Source organism: Momordica charantia, assembly GCF_013281855.1.
Source record: "Momordica charantia cultivar OHB3-1 chromosome 2 unlocalized genomic scaffold, Mcharantia_2.0 BLBB01000002.1, whole genome shotgun sequence".
NCBI classification, from domain to species: domain Eukaryota; kingdom Viridiplantae; phylum Streptophyta; class Magnoliopsida; order Cucurbitales; family Cucurbitaceae; genus Momordica; species Momordica charantia.
In genome coordinates, this window is record NW_028275160.1 from 13,180,762 (window position 1) to 13,194,662 (window position 13,901).

General features: G+C 38.1%; 2 protein-coding genes and 1 long non-coding RNA gene across 3 annotated transcripts; 1 reads left to right on the plus strand and 2 right to left on the minus strand.

The window, feature by feature from the left end:
• Window positions 1-831: 831 nt before the first annotated feature.
• LOC111018900 (uncharacterized) lies at window positions 832-1,723 on the minus strand. The gene has a single exon (XM_022295164.2). The coding sequence runs from the start codon at window positions 1,530-1,532 to the stop codon at window positions 909-911; it is 624 nt and encodes a 207-aa protein (XP_022150856.1). The 5' UTR covers window positions 1,533-1,723; the 3' UTR covers window positions 832-908.
• Window positions 1,724-4,468: 2,745 nt separating this feature from the next.
• Window positions 4,469-7,254, plus strand: LOC111018920 (uncharacterized). Its single transcript, XR_015789337.1, has 2 exons — window positions 4,469-6,623; window positions 6,704-7,254. It is a non-coding gene; the product is annotated as an uncharacterized LOC111018920 (long non-coding RNA).
• Window positions 7,255-8,221: 967 nt separating this feature from the next.
• LOC111018918 (putative disease resistance protein RGA3) lies at window positions 8,222-11,531 on the minus strand. The gene is given in 4 exon segments (XM_088120899.1): window positions 8,222-8,952; window positions 8,954-9,373; window positions 9,375-9,988; window positions 9,991-11,531. Coding segments are annotated over 4 exon segments (3,030 nt in total). The 5' UTR covers window positions 11,333-11,531; the 3' UTR covers window positions 8,222-8,298.
• Window positions 11,532-13,901: the final 2,370 nt, after the last annotated feature.

Genomic DNA, 13,901 nt, shown 5'->3' on the forward strand with positions numbered 1-13,901 from the left:
CTTTCTGAAAAGTAAAATAAACATGTTCTTTCTGAAAAATAAAGTAGCAAAATACATTGGGAGGCAGTGTCCACACTAGGAAAAAATATTTGAAAGCGCAACAAATATGTTAAACATTTAGGACAAGGACTTCTCATATAGTGTTTTAAAAGTTTAAGTTTAGGAAAGGATAGCAGAAAAACCTTATTAAACAAACACATTGACAAATGGCTCACGGCTTATGCGAACAACAAACGCTAAATTTCCTCAATTCCTTAATTATCATCATAGACATGAGGTACTAACAAGACACACCCGAATGGTGAATTAATAAAGATTTAGCATGTTTTTCATGAATGATAAAACCAGCTAAGCGCAACCTTTAAGCAACGAGAAAAACAACGTACTCAGAATTGTGTGATCAATAAGATTATAAAAGGGCCAAAAACAAAGTCAAACCAACTATACAGTCAATAAGTTCAGCATGCTTTTAACATTTACTTTGTAAGAGCAAAAACTGTAATCACTAACTCCAGCTATCATTGTCTACCAGAATTCAACAAGGAACCACACCACCACCAAACTTAAATCACGCGTTATCCCCAATGTATGAAAATGTATAAAGGACAAACAATTAATCAAATAAACATAGGATATGGGATATTGAGACTTCCCTGAGTGGCACAACTTTAAAAATCCAATAACTTCGATGACTTCTTCTTTTTCTTTTCTTTTCTTTTTTTCTTTCACGTTGATCTCTTTCCTAAATTCAAAAAGTAAATTTAGAAAGAAATAAAACTATAAATAAAAAATAAATAAAAATAAAAGAAAAAATAAACAAAAGTTGAAAAAGAAACATTTGGGTTGCCTCTCAATAGCGCTTGATTTATAGTCCTTAGCCTGACTTTTCTTCTCCTCTTTAAGGTGGTTTAAAATAGTAGCATATCAGCATATGACTTTGAAGAAGATCGGGATGATGGCAATCTCACCTCAATGATGCAAGAGCAACTCATGGGGTTATAATAAGAGTCAGAATGTTTGAAAACTTTGAAAATGACTGACTCGTCTTGAACCCTTAGTTTCAGCTCTCCTAACTCTACATCAATCTTCGCTCCTCCCGTCACCAAGAAAGGTCTTCCCATAATAATAGGCATGTTTTCATCTTCCTCCATATCCAACACTAGAAAGTACATATGAAAGATGAATTTCTCTACTTTGTCAAGAACATCATCAATGATCCCCCTTGGATACTTTATTGATCTATCAGCCAGCTGCAATGAAACTGTGGTCGGTCTCACGTCTCCAAGTCCCAATTTTCTGAAAATAGATAAAGACATTAAGTTAATACTGGCTCCTAAGTCACAGAAAGCATTTGCAAAGACAACATCACCAATTGAACAAGGAATAGAAAAACTCCTTGGATCTTTCAGTTTGGACGGAAGTTTTCTTTGTAGTATAACACTACACTCCTCTGTGAGTGGGATCATTTCATAATCCTCCAACGTTCTTTTCTTCTTTAAGATATCCTTCATGAATTTCATAGACTGTGGCATTTGTTTAAGGGCATCTACAATAAACTTACTCGATGGTTCTTCAAGATGTCCTTCATGAATTTCATAGACTTACGGGATAGTTGAGGACACTGCGACACCACAGTTAGCCAGTCTAAGATAGTTGGCATATGCAGTTTCTTAAAAATTTCAATAAACTTACTGAACTGCTTATCCTTTTTGTTTTTCCAGAGGCGTTGAGGAAATGGAATGACCGACGAACTGGCTAATTGTGGTGTCGCAGTGTCCTCAACTATCTTAGTGGATGGTTCTGGTGTAATTTCTATTTGTTGAACTTCTTTTGTAGGCTTCTTATTTTGCTCTGGTTTAACCAACTCCATACCACCCCTCAAGGTAACTGCCTTACAGTGCTCCACTGGATTGACCTCTATTATGCTTGGCAAATTACTTCTGTTATGCTTGGCAAATTCTTATATGACCCACCGAGAAAATTTTAGTAATTAAGATTCGGAGGTTTCATACTTATTACGAATAGATATTTTTTTAACTACTTACCTTTCTGTTCATCCTTTTTGTTCATATATTTTTGTAATTAAGTTACTCTAGGTAGTTGTGCAGTTATACTATTTTGTTATTTGGTTATTTCCGAAATTCTGTATATAAGGAGTTGTATTATCAAATGAATTCAAATCAATCAAATATTTTTCTCTACAGATTCTTATTTCCATATTAGTTTAATATGGTATCAAAGAAATATTAGAATTTTTTTTTAATTCTTTATTTTTATTTTTATTTTTTTGCTCGTTCTTCCACCATGACTGATGAAACAATTACTCCTTCCTAACACTTGATGAGCTCAGAGTTATGAAATAGCATTTTTGGGAGAAGGCTAACAAGGGCAATTGAGACCAGGAAAGACGGGAAGGTCACTAGTTACATTGACATGATAGGGCTTAAGCTGGACTTGTTGCTTAAAAGAAAAGAGTGTTGAGACGATCAACCTATGGAGATATAGCTTCTTACTCAACCTAAAGGGATATTTTCATTGAGACACAATGCTCCATTTTGATGGGCGTATACCAGGTAGGCTAGGAAGTCGAACTAACTAAAGCAGGCTTGGTTTCATTGACGACACTCTTCCACGACCTACTGGCGACTTGCTCCCTGCTTGGATAAGAAATAACAACGTTGTCATTCCGTGGATTTTAAATTCAGTTTCCAAAACAATATCAGCTTGTATAATTTTTTCTCATTCTGCTCGGGAGATATGGATTGACCTTTAAGAGCGCTTTCAAGGTAAGAATTCCCCTCGAATCTTTCAGATCAAGCGTGATTTAGCTACACTTAATCAAAATCAAGACTCTATCAGCATGTACTTTACTAAGATTAAGGCTCTCAGAGAAGAATTGAACTCCTATCGTCCTGCTTGGACTTGTGGTTCTTGACATTGTGGGGGACTTCGATCTATGGCTGATTTTCTCCAAATTGAATATTTGATGAGTTTCCTCATGGGACTGAACGATTCTTTTTCTCGTGCTCGTGCCCAGCTACTGCTCATGGATCCACCTCTTTCTGTCAATCGTGTATTTTCTTTTCTTCTTCAAGAAGAATAACAACGGACTATAAATTTGCTTCTTTCAACAGAAGGTGTTGCACTTGTTGTCTCCACTTCTCCTGCATCCGTGCGTTCATCCACTAATACTTGGAATTCTCGTGGAGTTCAAGGTCAGCTTCGTGAGCGTTCTATATGCACTCATTATGGCATCCAGGGACACACTTTGGATCGTTGTTATAAGCTCCATGGTTACCCAACAGGTTATCATCATCGCAATGGTTGTACTTCATCTCACTAGAAATCATCCCCGGCCTCCTCCGTTGCCAATTTTGTGATGGCCCAACCCATGCAATCCTCTCCCAGTCTTGGAGATACTCTTGTGCAGTGTCATAGTCTCCTGAATATGCTCCATTCTCAGCTCTCTCTCGCTAAGAATGACTCCAGAGCCTCTTCCCATGTTGCAGCTACATGCTCCTTAATACCTCATGGTTCGTTAAAATTTTGGATTATTGATTCTGGTGCTTCTGCACATATATGTTTCTCTCGCGACTGCTTTGTCTCTTTGCATCCCGTTTGTGCTTCAGTCACTTTACTAGATAAAAAGCATATTATTGTTCGCCATATGGGTACAATTATGTTGACTCCTTCCTTGTGGATTCATGGTGTTATATATACCGGGGTTTCAATACAATCTCCTTTCAGTTAGCGCGCTTTTACAGGGTGATTTTGTGTCTATATAATTTTCTAATGCTTCTTGCCTCATTCAAGACAAGTCCACTTTGAGGACGATTGGCAAGGCTAGACTGTCTAATGGATTGTACATGCTTGACACCTCGACATTTCCAGTTGACACCTCTTTTTCTCATGCTGTTTGCGCATCTTTGACTTTCCGATCGTGTGCTATTTTGTGGCACCATAGGCTTGGTCATCCATCTTTTAGTTGTTTAAATTCTTTACAAACTGCTTTGCATTTACCCTTGTTGCAATATGATGATTCTGAATATTGTGACATTTGTCCTTTGGCTAAGCAGCAACGTTTATCGTTTATTTCGAATAACAATTTTTCTCCTCATGTTTTTGATCTTGTTCATGCGGATGTTTGGGGACCTCTTTCTACACCAACTTATGCTGGACATTCTTATTTTTTTAACTATTGTTGATGATGCTACTCGCTATACATGAGTTTTTATGCTTAAAAATAAGTCAGACGTTCTACATATTGTCCCTCGTTTTTTTAAGCTTGAAGAGACTTAATTTGGTAAATGCATCAAGCAGTTTTGTTCGGATAATGCACTTGAGCTTCGGTTTGATGACTTTTTTTGCTTCTAAAGGTGTTCTTCATCAATTTTCATGTGTTGGTCGTCCTCAACAAAATTCTGTTGTTGAGTGGAAACATCAACATATATTGAATGTTGCACGGGCTCTTTATTTCCAATCACGCATTCTTATCCGTTTTTGAGGTGATTGTATTCTTACTGTAATGTTTCTTATTAATCACATCACCTGTGTTGTCTTGGCGCACTCCTTTTGAATTGCTTCAAAGACTCTGCCTGATTTTGGACATCTTCGTGTTTTTGGTTGTCTCTGTTTCGCTTTTACACTTACTGCTAATCGATCTAAATTTCAACCATGGGCTGTTCCAGCTATTTTTATTGGGTATCCACCTGGAATGAAAGCATACAGGGCTATATGACATATCCGATTAGAAATTTTTTATTTCCCGTGATGTTTTATTTCATGAGGATGTTTTCCCCTCTCACAAAGTTACTGAGAAAGTGGCATTTCTGACTCATTTCCTGGTTTTGTTTTACCCAAGTTCTTCATTGTGGCAGTGATTTGTCCCATCTTCTCACTAACTCTGGTGTTGTACAGTCTGCTTCCGATTTGACTTCACTGGCCGTTGACATATCTGACCAGCCGGTAGTCGCAGCTTCAACTCCGCCGGCCGCCTTGTTTGATGCTTCGCCGCCCCTTGCACATTCTTCCTCGTCGACACCTGTGCTTCCGTCGGACCCATCGGCCGCTGCCGCTCGTTCCAGCTCCACCTCAACTCCGTTGGACCTATCAGACCCATCGTCGGCCCCCGCTCCGCCAGCTGTAGCAACACCGGACCCGCCATCCATCGTAGCGGTACCCGACCCGTTGGCTGTCGCAGTTCTAGTTCCACCGACCCTTCTTGTTCCAGGTCCGCCGGCCGTTCCTATTCTCGGGTCGTCGGCCCTTGCCGCTCCCGATTTGTCGGTCACACCGAACAGCCGCCCCTTCGTTCAGTTGCTGTCCAGCCGCCTGCCATGCCTATTTTACAGCCTATTCTATGAGCTACAACACCACATAATAAGGTTTTGGACCTTTTTGATACAACTTTACATTATGATACTTGTCAGGATATAGTACCTCATGAGTTGTCCACTTCATCCCTGAATGAAGCCTCTGAAACATCTGGTACAACATTAACTCTTGCACCACAACAAGGTTTTCGTTTTTCTACACGCCTCAAGCCTCCTCCTCATTTAAAGGACTATCATTGTAGTCTTCTTTATTCTACAATTTTGCCTGACACTTCTATCAGATATCCTTTACAAAGTTTGTGTCTTACACTCGACTTTCTTCTGCTGTTCATCCTACTATGATTCTTAATGTTTCTGCTAATTTTGAGCCTCAGTTTTATCATCAAGTGGTGGGTTTTGAGCATGCAATGGAGGACAATCATACTTGGAGTGTTGTTTCTCTCTCCTCCAGTAAGCATACTATTGGGTGTAAGTGGATTTTTAAAATTAAGCATCGTGCTGATGGCTCTATTGAGCGCTATGAAGCCCGTTTAGTAGCCAAGGGGTACACACAATAGGAAGGTTTGGATTTTTTGCAAACTTTTTCTCTGGTAGCTAAATTGGTTACTCTTAAAACTCTTTTTACTGTTGTTGTGTATGGACTTGCATCTCGGATATAAACCCCCTATTTCTGTCAATGGTGATCAGTTGGTATGCAAATTACATAAATCGCTTTATGGCCTCAAGCAAGCTTCTCGCCAATGGTTTGCAAAATTTTCATAATTTTTACTATCTCTTGGTTTTCGACAATCAAAGGGTGATTATTCATTGTTTGTGAAGGGTGATGGGGCTTCGTTTCTTGTTTTACTTTTGATGATATAATTATTACTGGGATGTCTATTTCAGCCATTAATAACCTGAAGGCGCTTCGTCATGCTCAATTCAAACTCAAGGATCTTGGTTCTCTAAAATATTTTCTTGGTCTTGAGCTTGCTCGGTCCTCTTCAGGCATTTTTATTTCTCAACGTCATTACACATTATAGTTAGTTGAAGACACTGGATTTCTTGGTTGCATGCCTAATTTTGTTCCTGTGAATCCTTGCTTGAAGTTGTGTTCTTCTGATGTTGATTTGCTTACTGATCCTTTGATATTTCGTCGTCTCATTGGACGGTTTTTATACTTGACCATTTCTCGTCCTGATATCACTTTTGCTGTGCATCGGCTTAGTTAGTTCATGTCTAGCCCTTGTAATTCGCATCTTGCAGCGGCTCATGACTTGTTGCGGTATTTGAAGACCTCTCCTGGTCAAGGTATGTTTCTTCCTATGGTTTCTTGTTTTCAAATACCAGCTTTTGCCGATGCCGATTGGGGTGCTTGTTTGGATACGCAGCGTTCTGTCACTGGGTTTTGTGTTTTTCTTGGCGATTCTTTGGTTTCTTGGACTGAATACTGTTTCTCGCTCGTCTGCTGAGGCTGAGTATCGTGCTTTTTCAGTCGCTGCTTGCAAAGTTTGTTTGGCATGATCTTCGTATTTCTTTTGAGCTCCCTGCAGTGTTTTTTTTTGTGATAATCAATCTGCTATTCGTCTTGCCTCCAATCCTGTTTTTCACGTGCATACCAAACATATCGAGTTGGATTGCCATTTTATTAGGGTAAAGATTGTTGCAGAAACTATTAAGCTTCTTCCTGTTTGCTCTAGTCTTCAACTTGCCGATCCGTTTACAAAGTCGTTGCTTGCTTCCCGTCTTTTTTCTGCTCTTGTCCAAGATGGGCGTTTTAGATATCCACCGTCCATCTTCAGGGGCGTATTACGAATAGATATTTTGTTAACTACTTACCTTTCTGTTCCTATATTTTTGTTATTAAGTTACTCTAGGTAGTTGTGCAGTTATACGAGTTGTATTATCAAATTAATTTAGATCAATCAAATATTTTTCTCTACGGATTCTTCTTTCCATATTAGTTCAATAATACTCAAAATCAATTGATAACGAGAGGGATAGCTTATGTATTTACAAACGTCGCTCGATCTTCTTTTCTTGGAGCGAAGAGTAAAAGGAATGCATGTACGTATGGAGGAGCCTGATTTGGGGGAAAGGAAAATTTACTTTCTGGATCGCGTTGGCACGTTGGGAATGGCCAAAGTATCCATATTGATAGAGACAAATGGATACCAAACAGAGAGGTAGCTTTGCATCGATTTTCTATGAATACGAACAGAAATCTGATGGTTGCTAATTTAATAGACCCAAGTGGACATTGGAATGAGCCTTTAATCCGAGAGTTGTTGGACGAGGACGAGGTTGATGGAATTTTGAGTATTGTTCTCCCCAGAACTAATCAACCGTTTAAAATCACGTGGAGTCTCACGAAAAATGGGATGTTCACCGTGAAAAGTGCCTACCGTGCATTTAGCCAATTCAAGGAAGCCGAGACCGAGTACGTCAAATTCAAAAATTATGGAGACATGGTGGAAATGGTTGTGGAATGCTAATATTCCCTCTAAAATTAAGTTTTTCCGGTGGAATATGTATAAGAACTTTCTTTCCACAAGGGTTAATCTGTGCAAAAGGATTATGGACATATCTGGAAGTTGTGGACAGCAGCGAAAGAGGGCTTGTTTCATGCGCTTTGTAGAAGACAAGTACTCCTTTTTATAACTCAAATTGGCCTAGGAATGTTTCTGATCTTCTATGTTGGTTTAAAGACAATTTGAGTAGACAAAGTTTTGATCTTCTATTATCTATGTTTTGGGCTATTTGGCACTATCGGAAATAGAAAACTTTTTGGTGACAATAGCAGGGCTTTCGTTTTCTCCATTTTTATCCGTTTAGATCTAGAACGATGTAATCCCATATATTTAGCAATGTGAAACATTATTTGAAAGAAGGGAGAATTGGCGATGATGGAGAGCACAAACTTTGACAATTTCCATTATACCATAGTTTTACATAAGAAAAGAGAAAAGGAGAAAAACAGAAAAAATCAACAAGAAAACCTTGAAAAGAGTCTCAATCTCCGAAATTTAGGCAGAAGGAAAGACAAACTTTGCAAAGACGTGAAGTATTCCAACCATGCTGGCAAAGCTTCAACGCTACTGATGTTTTGAATCGATAGCTGTTGCAAGGTACCAAAGTTAAGCCAAAGCGTTTCAGAAGAACATTTGTTAAGAGGCCCATGATGTTGGATGCATCCATATATGCTCTTTTTTTTCAAGTTGGTGAGATGGGCCAACTTCTCAGGCAACATGATTCTCAAGGAACTCAACATGTCCCTATTTTCCAAATCAAGACTCAGAAATGAACAACATTGGAGTATTTCCAAGGCTTTAATGGAATGGCAAAACCTTAACCCATTTGGAAGTTTGGTCAGTTTAGAACATTCCAAAATTTGCAAACTTGTGAGGTGCTTGACGCCATTCTCGTCACTGAACCCGAAAAGATTTGGAATATTCGACAATTTGGGACATTCGAGGACTTTCAAGACTTGAAGACAAGGAAAAGTTGTAACATTTGATGCAACTGTCACTTCTTCCCACTGCTCTAAGCTCAAAATCCCTTCCAATATAAGTTCCTTCAACTTGGGGAAGATTGTGGTTTGGTTCGAGTCAATTCCATAGAATTCATTTCCTATACTCCGTTACACTCTTTAAGTGAAAAATATGAAGCTCTTCTAAGTTGGTTAATTGTCCAAGCATGGGAAGCCTTTCACAATTTCCACAACCTTTTAGAGTGATTGCCACCAAATTCTCAACAAAAATCTTGTTAGGCAAATATTTTCCTTGAAAGGATTGAATGTTCAAATTTTGTAGATTCTTGTGTGGTTGAAGTCCTTCCAGTACTTCCAGATCATTGTGATAGTTGACTTTTCTACGACAATCCCAACTCCAAATAAAGGCGAGATCACGTAAATTCTCCTTTTCCACCAATTTTGCAGTTTGGTCCAAATTTGTAAGTTTCAAACTACCTTTCAAGTTTTTCAGAGGTCCAACTTCTGTAATTTTGCAACCCTCTTCAAATCCTGCTACAAATACAGACAACGTTTGAAGTTGTATCATTTGACTCATTCATATATGGAGGCATTTGCTTGATGTAGTCAACAAAGGTTTTCAAAAATTCCAAATGTCTTAAACTAACCGATTCTCTTAAATTCTTCGGAAGCTCTATAATCAATGTCTGCTTAATCCTTAGTGTTTGAAGATTATAAAGATCAATGATAGATTCTGGAAGCTTCTCTAGTGAACAAGAAGAAATATCGAGATATCTTAAGTGTTTTAATTTACCAATTGAATCGGGTAACTTATAAATATACATCAAATTCATCACCAAAACACGCAAATAAAAGAAGTTCACAGTTTTAACATGAGTCACATTCTCTATTCTGTGAGCCATCTCTTCATAACAAAGTAAAGTGCGAACCTTACTTGCAATTTTTTTATTGCCATTCAGGAAATGTTCCGTGTCCAATAAATTGTTGGGATCAAATTTCAATTTTTTAGAATTTGAAATGTCACATGCAATGTCGTGTATAAGATCATACATCCTACAGCTTGTAATTCTCCCTCTCCCATCTTTAAAAACGTCTTGAAATAAGCAGCGAGACAACAAGATCTTGAAGTACCTATCTCCTTCATTTTCCATTGTTTTGTTGCTTCCTTCTTGTAGATGAATAAACCTTGTGCCATCCACATTTTAATTAGTTCTTCTTTCTCGAACACAAAATCTTTGGGAAAATTTGAACCATATGCAAAACATTGCTTTAATAAAAATGATGGCAGGCGATCCACACTTAATTTCAATATGTATAACGCAAAATTTTCCTCTTGAGATGGAGTTCTTATTTCACTTTCCAACATTGCCACCCATCTATCATAGTCTCCTTGAAATTTCACAGCCCTCCCCAAAACTTTTGCCACTAATGGTATTCCTCCAATTTTTTTAACCAACTCTTCATGTACAACTTTCAAACTTGAAGTCATTGGTAGTCCATTTATATTTGCACTTTCCTGAAATAAGGACCAACACTGATCGTCGGAGAGTTTACTTAAATGATGACTTGGAAGTGTTTCCATAATTTTTGCAACTTCAACACTCCTGGTAGTCACTACAATTGTATTTTCTGATTTTTGAGTGATCCTCATCAAACAATTCTTCAACTCATCCCACAAAGAAGGATTTTCATTCCAAATATCGTCGAGCACAAGGAAATAGCTTTTGTCATGCATCTCTTTTTTAAGTTCACGAAGTAAGACCTCCTTATTGTTCGAGCCACTAGAAGCACCTCTTATAGTTTCTAAAATTGCTCCCAAAATCTTATTGACAATAAAAGGTTCAGACACACACACCCATATAGTTTCGTCAAAATGTTGTTTGACCCTCTCGTGATTGAAGACCAACTTCGCAAGCGTTGTTTTTCCGAGTCCACCCATACCCACAATAGGTAAGATAGATGTAACATTTCTCGTTCTAGTATCAATCACCTGATCCACTATGCTTGAAACTTCAACATCTCTACCCACAACTTCAAAATCATCCAACTCGGAGACTGTCTCTCGAAGTTGGCTAATATCAGTTTCTGTTTCTACTGGCTCATTGCCAACAAGTCCCAAAGGACCTCCCTCGTAATAATGTTTGCATAACAAGTTTCTGATGTTGTTCATTCTATTTGCCATCTTTAAACGAAAGACGAAAGCATTATTAGAAGGAGAAACAAAATTACGTACCTTCTTCATTTTTGCTGTTTGCACCTTTCGTCGAAGATCTTCATAAAGAAGCTCGTCTAATAGATCCTCAGCTTCATGAACAAGATCTTGAAGTTTGTCCACCCACAGCCTCACTGAATCACTATGCAATTTTCTTTTGTTGATATCACGTAAGAAAGCTTCAGTCTTGAGTAGCCATTCTCTCAGCTCCTCAAGATCCTTCTCCAACCCCCATGCGAGCCCAATTTGCTCAGCAGCAACTTTCACCACTTTCTTCAACACTTCTTCTACAGCAAAAGTCAATAGAAACTCAGCCATCACTCTGATCTTACTTTTTCACAAAAATTGCAGTGGATTTGGTGAAGAAGATCCAAAATCCATGGGGCTTATAGATCAAATTGGTATTTGTAAGTCAACGTGGGACTTGGGACAGAGGAAGCTGCGTGAGAAGAACCAAAGCCAAAAAGTCTTTGTAACCCCATCAACAGCTGGCAACCACATGTTTTTCCATTTTAGATCAGATTTGAAATTAATGGACTGAACAAATTCATTCCAAATAATCATGATCCCATAATTTGATGTTTTCTTCCTCAACCGCTGGCAACCAACTGTTTTCAATTTTAAATATAATTTGAAATCAATGCATTCAGATTCTTTCCAAAGAATCATAACAGTTTATTTTCAACCATGGTAAGGTGTCAAACTATCGATCTCTCTAATCATCTTACCTACTTAGTTATATTGAAAGTGACCATAATTTATCTAATTACTCGTAAGTAAACAATTTATAGAATGATCCAATCAATCAATTACTTATGCTAATTGTCATTTTGAAGTTTTAAAATAATTCAAGTTTAAAAGATATTTAATTGAAAAATAATTAACCTTTTGAAATAAAGTATTTGTTATCTTTTGAAATTATCTCTTTCAATGGGAAAACAAAAACTCAGATATTATAATTAAACATATAAAACCATAAAAAAGTAATATAACGAACGTATGGTAAATTTTAAATAATTAATATCATTAGGTAAATATATTTCATATTACCATCATGAATTTTTTTTCGTGGAGTTCAGAAGACCAGGTCCTACTTCAAGACCACCTAAGGGGTTCAACTGTAGTACTTTGCTGCAAAATTCATTGGAACATCTCCATGCAGCAAAGGACTAATCGACTCCCGACTTTAGGCACCTGATGGGGATATAAATAACCGTCTGTTGGACGACCTGACGGATCCCCAACCTATAAATAGAGAACCTCACTTTCGCATCAGGTATTTCATTCTAGCTTCATCTAGATATTTAAGTCGAACTTAAACTAACAACACCATGGTATTTGTCTGTCTTTTGCAAGTCTTCCATAACTAATGACACTCAAGCTCTTCCCAGTCAAGCACCTTTAACTAGGTTTGACATTGACCGATTTTTGTTGCACAAACATTTTTGCGCGTCTCTGTTGAAGGACATTTTAAGTCATTCCTGCTTTTTGAGCTATGACTCGCAAAGACTCACTCATTTTAGTCATACGAGCCCCCATAATAACAAGAAAGGCCTGATTGGTCCACACGATCAGTAGGGTGGGGTACCTCCAAGTTCGTCATTAACCCAATTGCCCATAACAAAGATCCGCCAAGACGAATCTCCCATTTTTTCCAACTCTCCAACCCAATTGCTCGAACCAAGGTAGAGGTGGGGTCACAAGTAAAACTAGGGAAAGAATGGTCACCCAGTGACCCCGATGTGCTTGTGGTAATGTGAGCGGGAATGGATGAGGTGTTCGCACAGCTAACAACAATGGAGCAAACATATCTTAATCTCGCCCATGCAGAGAAGTTAATCCTCGCTAGCTCTCAAGCTTGACAACAGACGAATAACGATCCACTCCTCGCAGATGAGGAAGTTAATGGCAAAGAGAATCGTATCTGCTAAGTCGAAGATGTTGTTCATGATTCTCATCTTGAGGGTAGCCAAGGTCGTCAAGACTGCACAGGTCATGACGGCAATATAAGTCAGCGAAAACTTACGTGATTATGTTAGTAAAAAAACTAGATGTACGACCTCCAACATCCAAGGTTGAACTGACCAGTCAAAATAAGACGTACGGAACAAGCTCAATGACAAGGCACAATCCAAGTCATTTTTTACTGAACTGCAAGGGTAGGTGACTAGAGAAAAGTGTTCGGCCTTTTGAAAAGCAAGTTTGATGTAGAGGTTGAAGCTTTGAAGAACAAGTATGAGAGCAAGTCCAATCAAGCTTTTGATGACAGCGAACTTGGAGAATTTATATTTGTCCAATAAGTCCTCGATGCTCCCATTCCGAGCAAATTCAAGACTCTAGCCCTAAAACCAGGGAAGAGTTAATAGTCCATTGCCTCTACCCTTTCAACCTCACTATAATGCTCCTAAATTTTCAGCAACTAAAATGGAGCATAATACTAGAACCACCTAAAGAATTCAACCCAACAAGAGAGAATAACTACTTTTTACACAAGAAACTTCAAGTAAACAAACTTTATTTGCTTTAAAAAGTCTCAAACCCACCACTCAAAAAAAAACCTAAACAAAACTTAAAATTCTCAAAAGAATAAATGAATTAATAACTAAAACAACTATCAGCAAGTACCTTGTAATAAAAACAACATTTTAATAGCAAGCTAAACATAACCCACCTACCAAAGCAAGGGACGAACCAAACATAGAACAAAAACAACTACGATTATCCTAACCAAAATAAATAACTAGAAAACTGAGCTATGTAGATAATGGTCTTTTCGGTCAAGTCTCATCCACGCCATCACCATTTGTACAAGTCACACTTTTACCTGCAAAATCGGGAGGGAAAAGGGAATGGGGTGAGTACAACCACTAGTGCTCAATTAGCATAT

What these genes read in the sequence shown, in the direction of transcription:
- LOC111018900 (XM_022295164.2), bottom strand. Translation starts at nt 1,532, where the DNA reads ATGCCACAGTCTATGAAATTCATGAAGGATATCTTAAAGAAGAAAAGA.